The 17,337-nt window shown below is 44.5% G+C and overlaps 1 protein-coding gene across 5 annotated transcripts in view; it reads left to right on the plus strand.

The window, feature by feature from the left end:
- The window catches only part of LOC132820061 (uncharacterized), a 115,493-nt gene that overhangs the window by 14,493 nt on the left and 83,663 nt on the right, over positions 1-17,337 (plus strand). For 3 of the 5 annotated variants that reach the window (XR_009645170.1, XM_060832003.1, XM_060831982.1), the window contains exons 2-3: positions 6,993-7,222; positions 15,618-15,695. Coding sequence is in view for 3 of the 5 variants with exons in the window: in XM_060832003.1 (XP_060687986.1) it covers positions 7,157-7,222; positions 15,618-15,695 (144 nt within the window). In the remaining 2 variants the exon portion in view is untranslated. Of the gene's footprint in view, positions 1-6,992; positions 7,223-15,616; positions 15,696-17,337 lie in introns of those variants that run through there. The other 2 variants (XM_060831990.1, XM_060831996.1) reach the window with 2 other exon arrangements.

Here is a 17,337-nt window from a genome sequence, read left to right on the forward strand (position 1 = left end):
CCTGTTCTTTTCCTGTCACCCTCTCTCTGGGTCAGTGTTTGCCCTGTCTCTCTCTCTCTGGGTCAGTGCTTGTCCTGTCACACTCTCTCTCTCTCTCTTTAGCTCTGGGTCAGTGCTTGTCCTGTCACTCTCTCTCTCTCTCTCTCTGGGTCAGTGTTTGTCCTGTCTCTCTCTCTCTGGGTCAGTGCTTGTCCTGTCACACTCTCTCTCTCTCTTTAGCTCTGGGTCAGTGCTTGTCCTGTCACTCTCTATCTGTGTCTGTTCTTTTCCTGTCACCCTCTCTCTGGGTCAGTGTTTGTCCTGTCTCTCTCTCTCTGGGTCAGTGCTTGTCCTGTCACACTCTCTCTCTCTCTTTAGCTCTGGGTCAGTGCTTGTCCTGTCACTCTCTATCTGTGCCTGTTCTTTTCCTGTCACCCTCTCTCTGGGTCAGTGTTTGCCCTGTCTCTCTCTCTCTGGGTCAGTGCTTGTCCTGTCACACTCTCTCTCTCTCTCTTTAGCTCTGGGTCAGTGCTTGTCCTGTCACTCTCTCTCTCTCTCTCTCTGGGTCAGTGTTTGTCCTGTCTCTCTCTCTCTGGGTCAGTGCTTGTCCTGTCACACTCTCTCTCTCTCTTTAGCTCTGGGTCAGTGCTTGTCCTGTCACTCTCTATCTGTGTCTGTTCTTTTCCTGTCACCCTCTCTCTGGGTCAGTGTTTGTCCTGTCTCTCTCTCTCTGGGTCAGTGCTTGTCCTGTCACACTCTCTCTCTCTCTTTAGCTCTGGGTCAGTGCTTGTCCTGTCACTCTCTATCTGTGTCTGTTCTTTTCCTGTCACCCTCTCTCTGGGTCAGTGTTTGTCCTGTCTCTCTCTCTCTGGGTCAGTGCTTGTCCTGTCACACTCTCTCTCTCTCTTTAGCTCTGGGTCAGTGCTTGTCCTGTCACTCTCTATCTGTGCCTGTTCTTTTCCTGTCACCCTCTCTCTGGGTCAGTGTTTGCCCTGTCTCTCTCTCTCTGGGTCAGTGCTTGTCCTGTCACACTCTCTCTCTCTCTCTTTAGCTCTGGGTCAGTGCTTGTCCTGTCACTCTCTCTCTCTCTCTCTCTGGGTCAGTGTTTGTCCTGTCTCTCTCTCTCTGGGTCAGTGCTTGTCCTGTCACACTCTCTCTCTCTCTTTATCTCTGGGTCAGTGCTTGTCCTGTCACTCTCTATCTGTGTCTGTTCTTTTCCTGTCACCCTCTCTCTGGGTCAGTGTTTGTCCTGTCTCTCTCTCTCTGGGTCAGTGCTTGTCCTGTCACTCTCTCTCTCTCTCTTTAGCTCTGGGTCAGTGCTTGTCCTGTCACTCTCTATCTGTGTCTGTTCTTTTCCTGTCACCCTCTCTCTGGGTCAGTGTTTGTCCTGTCTCTCTCTCTCTGGGTCAGTGCTTGTCCTGTCACACTCTCTCTCTCTGGGTCAGTGTTTGTCCTGTCACTCTCTTTCTCTGGGTCAGTGTTTGTCCTTAATCTCTCTCTCTCTCTCTGGGTCAGCGTTTGTCTTGTGTGTCTCTCTCTCTGGGTCAGTGTTGTCCTGTCTGTTTCACTCTCTCTCTCTCTCACACACACACTCTCTCTCTCTGGGTCAGTGTTGTCCTGTCTGTCTGTCTCTCTCTCTCTCGGTCAGTGTTTGTCCTATCACTCTCCCTCTGGGTAAGTGCTTGTCCTGTCTCTCTCTCGCTCTCTCTCTCTAGCTCTGGGTCAGTTCTTGCCCTGTTACTCTCTCTCTGGGTCAGTGCTTCTCCTGTCACTCTCTCTCTCTCCCTTGGTCAGTGTTTGTCCTGTCACTCTCTGATCATTGCTTGTTCTGTCAAATCTCTCTCTGGGTTAGTGTTTGCCCTGTCACTTACTCTCTCTCTGGGACAGTGTTTGTTCTATCACTCTCTCTGGGTCAGTGCCTGTCCTGTCACTCTCTCTCTGGGTCAGTGTTTGTCATGTCACTGTCTCTCTGGGTCAATGTTTGTCCTGTCACTCTCTCTCTGGGTCAGTGTTTGTCCTGTCACTCTCTCTCTCTGGGTCAATGTTTGTTATGTCTCTCCCTCTCTCTGGGTCAATGTTTGTTATGTCTCTCTCTCTCTCTGGGTCAGTGTTTGTCCTGTCTCCCTCTCTTTGGGTCAGTGTTTGTCCTGTAACTCTCTCTTTGGGTCAGTGTTTGTCCTGTCACTCTCTCTCTGGGTCAGTGTTTGTCCTGTCAAACTCTCTCTCGGGTCAGTGTTTGTCCTGTCTCTCTCCCTCTGGGTCAGTTTTTGTCATGTCACTGTCTCTCTCTCTAGGTCAGTGTTTGTCCTGTGTCTCTCACTCTCTGGGTCAGTGTTTGTCCTTTATCTCTTTCTCTCTCTCTCGGTCAGTGCATGTCCTGTCACACTCTCTCTCTCTCTCTCTCTCTCTCTCTCTCTCTCTCTGGGTCAGTGTTTGTCCTGTCTCTGTCTCTGGGTCAGTGTTTGTCCTGTCACTTACTCGCTGGGTCAGTGTTTTCCTGTCACTCTCTCTCTCTCTGGGTCAGTGTTTGTCCTGTGTGTGTGTCTCTCTCTCTGGGTCAGTGTTTGTCCTGTGTGTGTGTCTCTCTCTCTAGGTCAGTGTTTGTCCTGTGTCTCTCACTCTCTGGGTCAGTGTTTGTCCTTTATCTCTTTCTCTCTCTCTCGGTCAGTGCATGTCCTGTCACACTCTCTCTCTCTCTCTCTCTCTCTGGGTCAGTGTTTGTCCTGTCTCTGTCTCTGGGTCAGTGTTTGTCCTGTCACTTACTCGCTGGGTCAGTGTTTTCCTGTCACTCTCTCTCTCTCTCTCTGGGTCAGTGTTTGTCCTGTGTGTGTGTCTCTCTCTCTGGGTCAGTGTTTGTCCTGTGTGTGTGTCTCTCTCTCTGGGTCAGTGTTTGTCTTGTCACTCTCTCTCTGGGTCAGTGTTGTCCTGTCTGTCTCACACTCTCTCTCTTTCTCTGGGTCAGTGTTTGTCCTATCACTCTCTGATCAGTGCCTGTCCTGTCACTCTCTCTCTCTGGGTCAGTGTTTGTCATGTCACTCTCTCTCTCTCTGGGTCAGCGTTTGTCTTGTGTGTGTCTCTCTCTGGGTCAGTGCTTGACCTGTCACACTCTCTCTCTCTGGGTCAGTGTTTACCTGTCTCTCTCTCTCTCTCTCTGGGTCAGTGCTTGACCTGTCACACTCTCTCTCTCTCTCTCTGGTTCAGTGCTTGTCCTGTCACTCTCTCTCTCTATCTCGGGGTCAGTGTTTGTCCTGTCACTCTCTCTTGGGTCAGTGTTTGTCCTGTCACTCTCTCTCGGGGTCTGTGTTTGTCCTGTCACTCTCTATCTGGGTCAGTTCTTTTCCTGTCACTCTGTCTCTGGGTCAGTGTTTGTCCTGTCACTCTCTATCTGGGTCAGTTCTTTTCCTGTCACTGATCAGTGCCTGTCCTGTCACTCTCTCTCTGGGTCAGTGTTTGTCATGTCACTGTCTCTCTCTGTGTTTGTCCTATCATTCTCTCTCTGGATCAGTGCCTGTCCTGTCACTCTCCCTCTCTCTCTGGGTCAGTGTTTGTCCTGTCACTCCCTCTCTGGGTCAGTGTTTGTCCTGTCTCTCTCTCTCTCTCTCTCTCTCTCTCTTTCTAGGGGTCAGTGTTTGTCCTGTGTCTCTCTCTCTCTCTCTCTGGGTCAGTGTTTGTGCTGTCAATTTCTCTCTGGGTCAGTGTTTGTCCTGTCACTCTCTATCTGGGTCAGTGTTTGTCCTGTCACTCTGTCTCTGGGTCAGTGTTTGTCCTGTCACTCTCTCTCTGGGTCAGTGTTCGTCCAATCACTCTCTCTCTCTGGGTCAGTATTTGTCCCGTCACTCTCTATCTGGGTCAGTTCTTTTCCTGTCACTCTGTCTCTGGGTCAGTGTTTGTCCTGTCACTCTCTCTCTCTCTGGGTCAGCGTCTGTCTTGTGTGTGTCTCTGTCTGGGTCAGTGCTTGACCTGTCACTCTCTCTCTCTGTCTGGGTCAGTGTTTGTCCTGTCACTCTCTCTGGGTCAGTGTTTGTCCTGTCACTCTCTATCTAGGTCAGTTCCTTTCCTGTCACTCTCTCTCTGGGACAGTGTTTGTCCAGTCTCTCTCTCTCTCTCGCTGGGTCAGTGTTTGGCCTGTCACTCTCTCTCTGGGTCAGTGTTTGTCCTGTCACTCTCTATCTGGGTCAGTTCTTTTCCTGTCACTCTGTCTCTGGGTCAGTGTTTGTCCTGTCACTTACTCTCTCTCTGGGACAGTGTTTGTTCTATCACTCTCTCTGGATAAGTGCCTGTCCTGTCACTCTGTCTCTGGGTCAGTGTTTGTCATGTCACTGTCTCTCTCTCTGGGTCAGTGTTTGTCCTGTCACTCTCTCTCTCTCTCTCTCTCTGGGTCAGTGGTTGTCCTGTCTCTCTCTCACTCTCTCTCTGAGTCAGTGTTTGTCCTGTCACTCTCTCTCCTGGTCAGTGTTTGTCTTGTCACTCTCTCTCTGGGTCAGTGTTTGTCCTGTCACACTCTCTCTCTCTCTCTCTCTCTCTCTGGGTCAGTGTTTGTCCTGTCACTCTCTGATCATTGCTTGTTCTGTCAAATCTCTCTCTGGGTTAGTGTTTGCCCTGTCACTTACTCTCTCTCTGGGACAGTGTTTGTTCTATCACTCTCTCTGGATAAGTGCCTGTCCTGTCACTCTCTCTCTGGGTCAGTGTTTGTCCTGTCACTCTCTCTCTCTCTCTGGGTCAGTGTTTGTCCTGTCTCTCTCTCACTCTCTCTCTGAGTCAGTGTTTGTCCTGTCACTCTCTCTCTTGGTCAGTGTTTGTCTTGTCACTCTCTCTCTGGGTCAGTGTTTGTCCTGTCACACTCTCTCTCTCTGGGTCAGTGTTTGTCCTGTCTCTCTCTCACTCTCTCTCTGAGTCAGTGTTTGTCCTGTCACTCTCTCTCTTGGTCAGTGTTGTCCTGTCACTCTCTCTCTCTGGGTCAGTGTTTGTCATGTCTCACTCACTCTCTGGGTCAGCGTTTGTCCTGTCACTCTCTATCTGGGTCAGTGCCTGTCCTGTCTCCCTCTCTCTGGGTCAGTATTGTCCTGTCTCTCTCTCGGTCAGTGTTTGTCTTGTCACTCTCTCTCTTGGTCAGTGTTTGTCTTGTCACTCTCTCTCTGGGTCAGTGTTTGTCCTGTCACTCTCTCTCTGGGTCAGTGTTTGTCCTGTCTCACTCTCTCTCTGGGTTAGCGTTTGTCCTGTCACTCACTCTCTGGGTCAGTGTTTGTCCTGTCACTCTCTCTCTGGGTCAGTGTTTGTCCTGTGTCACTCTCTCTCTCTGGGTCAGTGTTTTGTCCTGTCACTCTCTCTCTGGGTCAGTGTTTGTCCTGTCACTCTCTCTGGGTCAGTGTTTGTCCTGTCACTCTCTATCTAGGTCAGTTCCTTTCCTGTCACTCTCTCTCTGGGACAGTGTTTGTCCAGTCTCTCTCTCTCTCTCTCGCTGGGTCAGTGTTTGGCCTGTCACTCTCTCTCTGGGTCAGTGTTTGTCCTGTCACTCTCTATCTGGGTCAGTTCTTTTCCTGTCACTCTGTCTCTGGGTCAGTGTTTGTCCTGTCACTTACTCTCTCTCTGGGACAGTGTTTGTTCTATCACTCTCTCTGGATAAGTGCCTGTCCTGTCACTCTCTCTCTGGGTCAGTGTTTGTCATGTCACTGTCTCTCTCTCTGGGTCAGTGTTTGTCCTGTCACTCTCTCTCTCTCTCTCTCTCTGGGTCAGTGGTTGTCCTGTCTCTCTCTCACTCTCTCTCTGAGTCAGTGTTTGTCCTGTCACTCTCTCTCCTGGTCAGTGTTTGTCTTGTCACTCTCTCTCTGGGTCAGTGTTTGTCCTGTCACACTCTCTCTCTCTCTCTCTCTCTCTCTCTGGGTCAGTGTTTGTCCTGTCACTCTCTGATCATTGCTTGTTCTGTCAAATCTCTCTCTGGGTTAGTGTTTGCCCTGTCACTTACTCTCTCTCTGGGACAGTGTTTGTTCTATCACTCTCTCTGGATAAGTGCCTGTCCTGTCACTCTCTCTCTGGGTCAGTGTTTGTCCTGTCACTCTCTCTCTCTCTCTGGGTCAGTGTTTGTCCTGTCTCTCTCTCACTCTCTCTCTGAGTCAGTGTTTGTCCTGTCACTCTCTCTCTTGGTCAGTGTTTGTCTTGTCACTCTCTCTCTGGGTCAGTGTTTGTCCTGTCACACTCTCTCTCTCTGGGTCAGTGTGTGTCCTGTCTCTCTCTCACTCTCTCTCTGAGTCAGTGTTTGTCCTGTCACTCTCTCTCTTGGTCAGTGTTGTCCTGTCACTCTCTCTCTCTGGGTCAGTGTTTGTCATGTCTCACTCACTCTCTGGGTCAGCGTTTGTCCTGTCACTCTCTATCTGGGTCAGTGCCTGTCCTGTCTCCCTCTCTCTGGGTCAGTATTGTCCTGTCTCTCTCTCGGTCAGTGTTTGTCTTGTCACTCTCTCTCTTGGTCAGTGTTTGTCTTGTCACTCTCTCTCTGGGTCAGTGTTTGTCCTGTCACTCTCTCTCTGGGTCAGTGTTTGTCCTGTCTCACTCTCTCTCTGGGTTAGCGTTTGTCCTGTCACTCACTCTCTGGGTCAGTGTTTGTCCTGTCACTCTCTCTCTGGGTCAGTGTTTGTCCTGTGTCACTCTCTCTCTCTGGGTCAGTGTTTTGTCCTGTCACTCTCTCTCTGGGTCAGTGTTGTCCTGTGTCACTCTCTCTCTGGGTCAGTGTTGTCCTGTGTCACTCTCTCTCTGGGTCAGTGTTTTGTCCTGTCACTCTCTCTGGATCAGCGTTTGTCCTGTCACTCTCTCTCTCTGGGTCAGTGTTTTGTCCTGTCACTCTCTCTGGATCAGCGTTTGTCCTGTCTCTCTCTCTCTGGGTCAGTGTTTGTCATGTCTCTCTCTCTCTCTCTCTCTGGGTCAGTGTTTGTCCTGTGTGTCTCTCTCTGGGTCAGTGTTGTCCTGTCACTGTCTCTGTCCGGCTGCAGTGTTGTCAAACCTGAATCTTTTCCGTCCCACAGGATGGAGACGCATGCGCCTGTATCAGTGTGCTGGGGACGGGCTGAGGTGCTGCTGGAATGTGAGCTGAGAGCATTGTGAGACGGCCATGTCTCTGTGTCAGAGCCTGGGAAGGAGCACAATTCCGTGAGAAGGTGTACCTGGCAATGAAGAGTTTTACCGCAGAATGTGCAGGAGAGGTAGTAGGAGGCGTGTCTGGTGCCTTTTACTCTGCTGTGCTTTTGTTTCACTGGTAAGTCGGCTGAACTATTGTGACTATCTTCCACTTCCTTGTGGGTCATGTTGCAAAAACAGCCTGAACAGAGTTCAGGTTCAAAGTATGCTTGATTTATCAATGCTCCTGTTATGTTTTATTTTGTTAAATTAGGCACATTTTGCTGCTAAATTAACATTCGCAGAGTCAGGCATGCAATTAGAAAGTGTTGGAAAGGAAAGGTCTGCTTTATCTCCACAGATTCTGATGATCTCCTAAGCTTTGTCTAGCAATTTCTGATTTCCAGCAACCGCAGTTTATTTTTATGTTCAGACCCCAGCTAGATCATTCGGACCGAACAGTGACCTGATATCCTTTGATGTACCCGAGTTAATTTCGACAAACATTAAACCTCCCAACGCGGCCAGAGCTGCAGCTTTTGTTTCTAAGTTTGATCCATAGTAGATTGGATTTAAGAGTATAAGTTTTTCTCGAGATTGGCAAAAGTCATTCAAAGTTACTTCACTAGCTGAAAATGGCTTTTATTTGAGGAGGTGAAAGATGCTCTGTGAATGCACTTCTACCCCCCCTCGTTTTTCTGTATCATTTTCAATTCATTGCATGTAACCATCCAGGTCAGACAGAATAGGCAGGAGCCTTCCTGAATTTGATTCTGGGGACACTCAGTATCCGTACATCTGCTCTCGCGAGAGGAAATAAGTTTTGCATTACATGGTGTGAACGACACAACACCAGGTTATAATCCAACCGGTTTAGTTGAAAATACAAGCTTGTACCTGGTGTTGTGATTTTTAATTTTGTCAACTGCAGTCCAACCCTGGCACCTCCACTTCATAAGAACTGAAGCTGCAAATTGTAATCTGACTGAAATTCTATTTAACTGTTAGCAATTAGAGTTAGAGACAATGCATGAATACGCTATTATTTGTTGTGCTCGGGGTTTGTTTTCTGTGATTAGAAGCTCTTCCCATCAGTAAATCCAGTTGTACTAGTTACCGTTTCTTTGATTTTTGTCTGTGTGATTTTTCATCTGTTGTGATAGTGAAATTGTTGACTTTGGACTCTCTGGGTGGCTCCCTGTTTATTACAAAGTACGTAATTAGATGTTTGTGTTTCTCCATAAATCATGGTTTCTGCTTACGGCCAGAGTCCCCCATTCTCTTTTAAAGATTTTTCTATTATAGGATCTTTCAATGCACGTTCTGATAGCCACAAGCAATTTACACTTCACATTGCATCCATTTCTATGTTCCTATTAACTGAGTTGTAAGAATGTATGTTCTTGAAACTCTTAAGATTTTTTATTTTGGCTTTTGGAGTATGAACTTTATTTTATATCACTTTGATTCAAGCTGTGGTAATAATACTTAATACTAAATTGTGGCTATAATAAAATTGAGGAAAGCTACTTAAGAGATGATGGTGGCTAGCCAATGGCAACTTTTTAAAGCACATGGATTAACAGCCAAAATTCATTCTTCCTATCTAGTACAAAACTAAAATGGGAAAGATGGCCTAATTATGTTGAACAATGGGAAATAAGGATAGGACTAGATCCAGGGAAGGTGTATACAATTTGATCAAATGTAGTAGAGGACTGGGAACAGTTCAGATTTTAGCAAAGGACAGTGTTACGTATCTGTGTAGGTATGGTGGACTGTCACTGAGCATCTGATCACATGACAGTGACATCATCAGTCATTTTGAACTGGGAAACATTCCTGATGAAGGGCTTATGCCCAAAATGTCAAGTCTCCTGCTCTTCAGATGCTGTCTGATCTGCTGTACTTTTCCAGCACCACACTTTTCAACTCCGAGTCTCCAGCATCTGCAGTCCTCACTTTCTGTCAGAGAAACAGCTTAGTCTAACTTTACTGCCTGGAAACATTCCCATCATAACGCTCCTGCTGTTTAATCTTCAGCTTCTTGGCTCCTCTTGGAGTAACACATAAGAATTGATGAAAACAGAGAAAATAGAGTACGAGAGTAACCTTTTGGGCAACTTTCAAACTGATTTTAGAAGCTTCTATAGGTATTTGAAGCGAAAGAAATAGTGAAGTCAAATGTAAGTCCCTTATAATGAAAAATAGTGGAACTTAGAAAGGGGAACAGAAAAATGGCAGGCCAATCCAATATATATTTTCGTTCTGTCTTCACAAAAGAAGACACAAATCACATCGTGGGCGGCACGGTGGCACAGTGGTTAGCACTGCTGCCTCACAGCACCTGAGACCCGGGTTCAATTCCCGACTCAGGTGACTGACTGTGTGGAGTTTGCACGTTCTCCCCGTGTCTGCGTGGGTTTCCTCCGGGTGCTCCAGTTTCCTCCCACAGTCCAAAGATGTGCGGGTCAGGTGAATTGGCCATGCTAAATTGCCCGTAGTGTTAGGTAAGGGGTAAATGTAGGGGTATGGGTGGGTTTCGCTTCGGCGGGTCGGTGTGGACTTGTTGGGCCGAAGGGCCTGTTTCCACACTGTAAGTCTAATCTAATCCCAAAATGTTGACGAACACTGGGTCTGTAGAGAGGGAGGATCTGGAGGAAATCACTATTGGTAAGGAAATGATATTGAGGAAATGGATAGCATCATAGGACAGTATTTCTGCAGGCCTTAACAATCTACATCCCAGATTATTTAAGGGAGTGGCTCCAGAAATAGTGGTTGCATTGGTGGTCATCTTTCAAGATTTTATAAACTCTGGAACAGTTGCTGTGCATTGCAAGGTAGCTGATGTAACCCTTCGCTTTAAAAAAGGGGGTAGCGAGAAAACAGGAATTATCAACTAGCCTGATATTGATAGTAGGGATAACACTAGAGTCTGTTTAAAAAAAAAATTTAATAGCAGAGCACTTGACAGAATTGCACAAAATCACTTTGGATTTAAGGATGGGAAATCAGGCTTGACAATTTTACTGGAATTTTTTGAGCAAATAAAGGGAAAGTCAGTGGATGTTTACTTGGAATTTCAGAAAGCATTCAATAAAGGCCAACAGAAGAAATGAGTGTGTATAATTAAAGCACATGGGATTGAGAGTAATGTTTGATATGGAGAGAGAACTGGTTGGCAGAGGAGGAACTGAGAGTGGGAATAAATGGGTGTTTTTCTGAGTGGTAGGCAGCATCTAGTGGGCTGCCACATGGATCCTAACTTACATGTGTTTTAGATGAGGGAACTAAATGCAATATCTCCAAATTCACCTATGATACAAAGCAGTGAATGAAGGTGAGCTGTGTGGAGGATGTAGAGATGCTTCATTGTGATTTGGGCTGAGTGATTGGGCAAAAGTAAGTCGGGTGAAGTATAATCTGGTTGGATGTGAGGTAATCCACTTTAACAGCAAGTTAGATTATTAGCTGAATGGTGATAGTTTGGGAAATGGGAGGTGCATTGAGACCTGTATGACCTTGTACACCAGGTACTGAAAGTCAGCATACAGGAGCAGCAAGTGAAGAAGGCCAGTGGGATGTTGGCCTTCATTGTGAGAGGATTCATGTCCAGGAGCAGGGAAATCTTGTTGCAATTGTGTTGGGTCTTGTTGAGTTCGCACTGGGAGTATTGTGTCCGGTTTTGGTCTCCTGATCTGAGGATGGATGTTCTGTTCACGGAGAAAGTACAATGAAAGAGTACCAGACTGATTCCTAGGATGCCATGGCTGATACATGAAAGGAGATAATGTGAGAGAATTTAGAATGTGAAAGTTTCTCATAGAAACCTATAAAATTCTAACAGGACCAGACATGGTAAATGCTGGAAGGATATTCCTGATGACTGGACAGTCCAGAAACAAGAGTCACAATTTAAGGAAACAATGTTGGCCATTTAAGATTGAGATGAGGAGAAATTTGTTACCCAGAGAGTGGTGGGCCAATGAAAGTCACTGCCACAGAGTGCAGTCAAAGACAAAACACTATTATTTCAAAGAGGTGTTGGACATAGCACTTGGGGGGATAACTGGGAACAGGATGATCAGCCATGATCATATGCATGGTGAGCAGCTTTGAAGGGCCGAATGGCTTACTCCTCCTATTTTCTACGTTTTTCTGTCAATCAATGTTGTAAGGAATGTTTCCTGCTGTAGGCAGGAGAGCTATTTTATTACCTTTGTTTGGTAATACAATTTCAAGAACATGCTAACAAAAGTCAATTGTAATGTTCACTTGGTACTGTGGCCTTGCATATATTGCAATGCATGTTCTTCTGCTATTACAGAGCATGGACTAAAAAGCACCCTTTTAAAATAACTTTAAAAAGAACATATTTTTGACACTCTGCCACTATTCTTGCCAATAATTTACTTATAACCTGGGTGGTTCTGGATTTAGGTTACAAGCATTAAAGGAACTTTTGTACGTGTGAGACTCCAGAGAGAGATCTCTGACATTAATGTTATTTGGACAAATACCTTAGTTGGAAAATTAATAACCACTGTACACTTCCATTACATCTGAAGTAAACAGTATGGTGTAAAATTTCTTCCAGATCATATAAGTTCAAAATATTGCAACTGCCATTGCAGTTTCAATAATAATCTCTGCCTTTCTGTTTGAATATGGATATTTTGGTGATTGAGATTATATTGTTGTACGAAGTATTGGAATTATCTAAGCGGTGACTTATTAATTGTCCACAGTACAGTAATGTCATTTAAAGCAATGTAATGTGCAAAGTAGGATTTGATTTTAGATCAAATTTAGATTTTGCTTTAAATCAGATCGTTTTTTTTTACATTAAAATAAACTTGCACAATAACTAGACCATCCCAAACAATTAATTTCAGTTGTTTCAGACACATTATGTCCTGTTTCTGTTCAGTAGTGGAGATGCTTTCAGGTATTTGATTGATAATAGGCACTTCTTCCTTGTGTGTTATTGAAATGGTTAGCGTACATCACATTTACTCTGCATACCTCAATGTCTTATTCAATAGAGCTTAGTAAGTTTAGTAAGCTTAGTAAGTAAGCTTAGTAACTGCAATGGCAGTTGCAATATTTTAAACTTGTATGATCTGGAAGAAATTTTACACCATACTGTTTACTTCAGATGTAATGGAAATGTACAGTGGTTATTAATTTTCCAACTAAGGTATTTGTCCAAATAACATTAATGTCAGAGATCTCTCTCTGGAGTCTCACACGTACAAAAGTTCCTTTTGTGGGCGGCACGGTGGCACAGTGGTTAGCACTGCTGTCTCACAGCGCCTGAGACCCGGGTTCAATTCCCGACTCAGGCGACTGACTGTGCGGAGTTTGCACGTTCTCCCTGTGTCTGCGTGGGTTTCGTCCGGGTGCTCCGGTTTCCTCCTACAGCCCAAAGATGTGCGGGTCAGGTGAATTGGGCATGCTAAATTGCCCGTAGTGTTAGGTAAGGGGTAGATGTAGGGGTTTGGGTGGGTTGCGCTTCGGCGGGTCGGTGTGGACTTGTTGGGCCGAAGGGCCTGTTTCCACACTGGAAGTAATCTAATCTAAGTCATTTATATAATTCTTTGGAGACAAATTTTCATAAGTTCATAAGATACAGGACCAGAATTAGGCCATTTGGCCCATCGAGTCTGTTCCGCCATTCGATCATGACTGATATGTTTCTCACCCCCATTTTCCTGGTTTCTTTCCCAATAACCCATTACCAATTAAAAATCTGTCGAACTCCTTAAATTTACTCACTGTCTCAGCATCCAGTACACTTTGGGGTAGCAGATTCCACAGATTCACATCCCTTTAGGTGAAGTAGTTCCTCCTCAACTCTGTTTTAAATTTGCTACCCCTTACATTAAGACTATGACCTCTTGTCCTAGAACATCCACACTAAGAAGCATCAGCTCCATATCTATTTATCTACACCTTTTATCATCTTGAATACCTGAATTTGATCTTCCCTCATTCTTCTGAATTCCGGGGAATATAGGCCGAAACTATTCAATCTGTCTTCATACAACAAATTCCTCATATCTGGGATCAATCTAGTGAACTTCCTCTGAATTGCTTCCAATGCTACTACTTCCCTCAAATAAGGTGACCAAAACTGTGCACAGTACTGCAGGTGGGGTCTCACCAGTGCCTTGTATAGTTGCATCAATACTCCCTTACCTTTTATGCTCTATTCCTTTAGCAACATTCCATTCACTTTCTTTATTACCTGCTGTATCTGCATGTGAGTTTTCTGTAACTCATGAATGAGGGCATCCAGATCCCTCTGCACTGGAGCACCCTGAAGTCTTTCCCCATTAAGATAATAAGTGGCCTTCCCATAAAATGCACAACCTCGCACTTATCCATGTTAAACTCCATCTGCCACATTTTAGTCCACTTTCCTAACCTACCTATATCCTGTGGTAAAGTTCTTATTTCCTCATTGCGATTTACCGTCCTGCCTACTTTTGTGACATCTGCAAATTCGGTTATAGAGCCTTCTATCCCGATATCCATGTCATTAAAATAGGTTGTAAATAGCTGCTGTTCAAGGACCGAACCCTATGACACCCATTAGTTACATTTTGCCATCCACCAAAAAAGCCCATTATCACAACTCTGTCTTCTGCCCAGCAGTCAGTCATGTATCCAAGCTATTAAATTACCCCTAATCCCATATGATCCAACCCTGTAAATTAACCTGTTGTGAGGCACCTTATCAAATGCCTTCAGGAAGTCCAGATATATTACATCTACAGGATCCCCATTATCCACTTTGCTTGTTACATCTTCGAAGAATTCTAGAAATTAGTCAAACATGATTTGTCCTTCATAAAACCATGCTGACTTTGATTAGTGTTTTGATTTGCTAAATGTCCTCATACTGCTTCCTTGATAATGGATTCCAATGCTTTCCCAACAACAGATGTTAAAATAACTGCTCTGTACTTTCCCACATATTGCCTGTCTCCCTTTTTGAATAAGGGCATTACATTTGAATTTTTTCAATCCATGGGAACCTTTCCAGTATCCAAGGGAATGTGGAATATTGTAACCAATGGTTAAAATTTTCATTCCAGTATTGTTTAAATTATTACTTTCCTTCATTCCTTTTTCTCAGATTGAATTTTATATATAACCTTAGCTATCAGACCATACTGCAAACTCTAATGTTTCCGTGCATTATAATCCCGAGCATCAAGCTCTTGTCTGAAGCCATCTTTTGCTTATCACTATTCTCAATATCACATGTTTTCATCTCCACCAGTACCTGGCTTCACGTTAATGTGTACATCATAATAAGAGATAATGATATTTGAATATGTCACTTACCATTTTCCTTACTATAAACTGTTTTTAATCATGAGTGCATGCATTTTCAACGTTGTGCTGGTAAGAAACAGCAGCTTGCCTTTGTTGCTGGCATTGAAGTTTATATTTTTGAAGATGTAGCACATTTAGTGCCGTCGATTCATTATACGAGTGAAGCTTGTTTTCAGAAGTAGCGTTAAGCGGTTCATGATTGCTTTCCACATTAGTTTTCTTTCAAAAGGAATTTGGTTCATATCTGTTCATAATCGATACATGGTACAGAGAGACAGAAAGGATATTTAACAGGTCCCCTCGCAGCTGTTGGACTTCATCCTCATTTCTCAAAATCCGTCACTCGCCGTGCCCCATTCATGCCATTTCATGCCCCAAAGTATACCATGGGCTTGTCATGCTCTGTGTTAGGCTGTGACATTTTAGAGACAAAAAAGCTGCAGATGCTGGAATCCAAGGTAGACAAGTAGGAGGCTGGAAGAACACAGCACGCCAGGCAGCGTCAGGAGGTGGAGACGTCCTGCTAAACTTTCCACTCTGTTTAAAGGAAACATTTCTATTACAGGGCAAAAAAAAGTCAATCTTCTAGACCCTTTAAAGTTTCAACAGCTGAAACTGCAGGCATTTGGAACCTCTTCACAATGTTTACTTGCACAAGGTTAAATTGACAGTAGAGATCAGCCAACCAGACCTGTCAATTAAACCAGGGGCTTAGGTGCTTCAACAGAGTAATGGATATCTGTTCTGTAAACCAGGAATATATAATGAGTTTGACTGAAGGCCCAGATATCTGTCGCCATGTTATGGGGTCAAACAGGAAAGTGGAGTTGATAATACTTTCAGATCAATCACAATATAATCTTGCGGTAAATGGTACTCCAGTTTCCTCCCACAATCCAAAGTTGTGCAGGTCAGGGTGAATTGGCCAAGCTACGTGGCCCATAGTGTTAAATGCATTAGTCAGGGGTAAATGTAGGGAAATGGGTCTGGGTGAGTGACTCTTTGGAGGGTTGGTGTAGACTTGTTGGGCTGAAGGGCCTGTTTCCACACTGTAGGGAATCTAGATTGTTGTATTGTAGTAACATCTGAGTTAATGCCATTCCACTTTGATTTGCTTAACAGAATATTGGTCTATCAGTAATGCTTCTCTTGATTTATATGCAACTTTGATCTCTCTTGTGCAGGTTTGCTTACACTTTTCTTTAAATGAAGTGTCCATTTCAACATTACCCGGTCATGCATTTAAGGACAACTCAGTCATTGTAAGTATTATAGTGGCTTGGCATATGGGTTACATTATTCATGAGTTATCTAACTGTGAATATCTGTTTAGGAAGCACATCTATTTTTATCTCAATGTTCATCTATTTCACATCAAAGTTACTCACTGCCTGTGAAGTGGGAATTTCAGAGAGGTGCAACAGGGCACTAAAAGTTTCCGTATTTTTTCCATTAATTTGTTATTTGATGGGCTTTGGTGAAAACAGCAAGCTAATTTATTTTGCTGTGGGTGAACCTGCACGTGGATTCTCTGAGATCAACTTGTTTATGCTGCACAGAATAATACAAAAGTAATGACAATGCTCAACTTACCCCACTCCACAACATTGGCTTGGCCTTAAACTGACTTGCGAAATCCTGTGAATGTGAATCAGTGATATATCTGGCACAATGACTCCGATAGTTTTCTTCAAATATTTGTCCTTCACTGTCTGCTGCAATTGTTCCCTTCTGCTTTCCCTCTATCTGTTAGACTGTAAAGATCACGTAAACCTGAAGGTTTCCTTCCAGCATCTATGAGGTTTAGTCTAGTTTTCCAAGTTTGGCACTTTTCCACCACAAGAGTATAAAAACTAGGAGCAGAGTAGTCCATTGGCCCATTGAGTCCACTCTGCCATTCAGTGAGTTCAAGGCTAATCTGATGACCCTCAATGTTACTTTTCTGCCATATCCACATAATTCTTGATTCCCTCAATGATTAGAAAAGTACCTCAGCCTCAAATATATTCAACAACTCAACCTTGACAGCCCTTTACAGTTGGTGAATCTGCAGTGATTGTAATGAGGTCAGCCAGGTGGACCTCAGAATATGGGTTCCCTGATTGGGCCAGATTAACAGCCCGAAACAGGAAGCCCTGACTGACAGATAAAACGGGAGTGTTAGACATCCTGTTCACTTTGAGAGCTGGATCAGTGTGACGGTAAATAAATGTGACCTAGTGGTGAGATACAAGCCTCCACAGAGTTTTGTCACCATCCTCTTAAAGAAAAGAAATTCCTCCTTATCTCTGTCTTAACTGGTGGTCCCTTATCATGAGATTACTTGTTTATGGTGCACAGAATATACAAAAATAGTAACAACGCTCAACTTACCCAACTTCACAACATTGGCTTGGCTTAAACTGATTGTCTAAACCCCTCTTGTCCTAGACCTTCCCACAAGGGAAACCACCTCTCCACATCTATCCTATTAAGCCCACTAAGAAACGTAAATGTTTCGATCAGGTCTCCTCTCGTTCGTCTGGAGTCCCATGAGTAGAAGCCCAATCTACTCAGCCTGTCTTCATAACAAAATCACTCCATGTTTGGGATCAACCTAGTGATCTTCTCTAGATTGTCTCCAATGCTGTTGTATCTGTCCTTACATAACGGGATTAAACTGCTCTCAGTATCCCACCTGTGGTCTGAATTGTCCCTTGTATAGTTTTGCAAAGCCTCTTTGTTTTTCTACTCTATTCCCTTTGAAGTAAAAGTCTGTATTCCATTAGGCAATTGGATGCATTTATGCGACAGGCACTAGAATTAAGTCTCAAATCCCTCTGTACTGCAGCTTTGAGTAGACTTTCCCTACTTAAATAATATTCAGCTGTTTTATTCATCCTGCTAAAATGCATACCTCACACT

Source organism: Hemiscyllium ocellatum, chromosome 1 (genome assembly GCF_020745735.1).
Source record: "Hemiscyllium ocellatum isolate sHemOce1 chromosome 1, sHemOce1.pat.X.cur, whole genome shotgun sequence".
Taxonomy (NCBI): Eukaryota; Metazoa; Chordata; class Chondrichthyes; order Orectolobiformes; family Hemiscylliidae; genus Hemiscyllium; species Hemiscyllium ocellatum.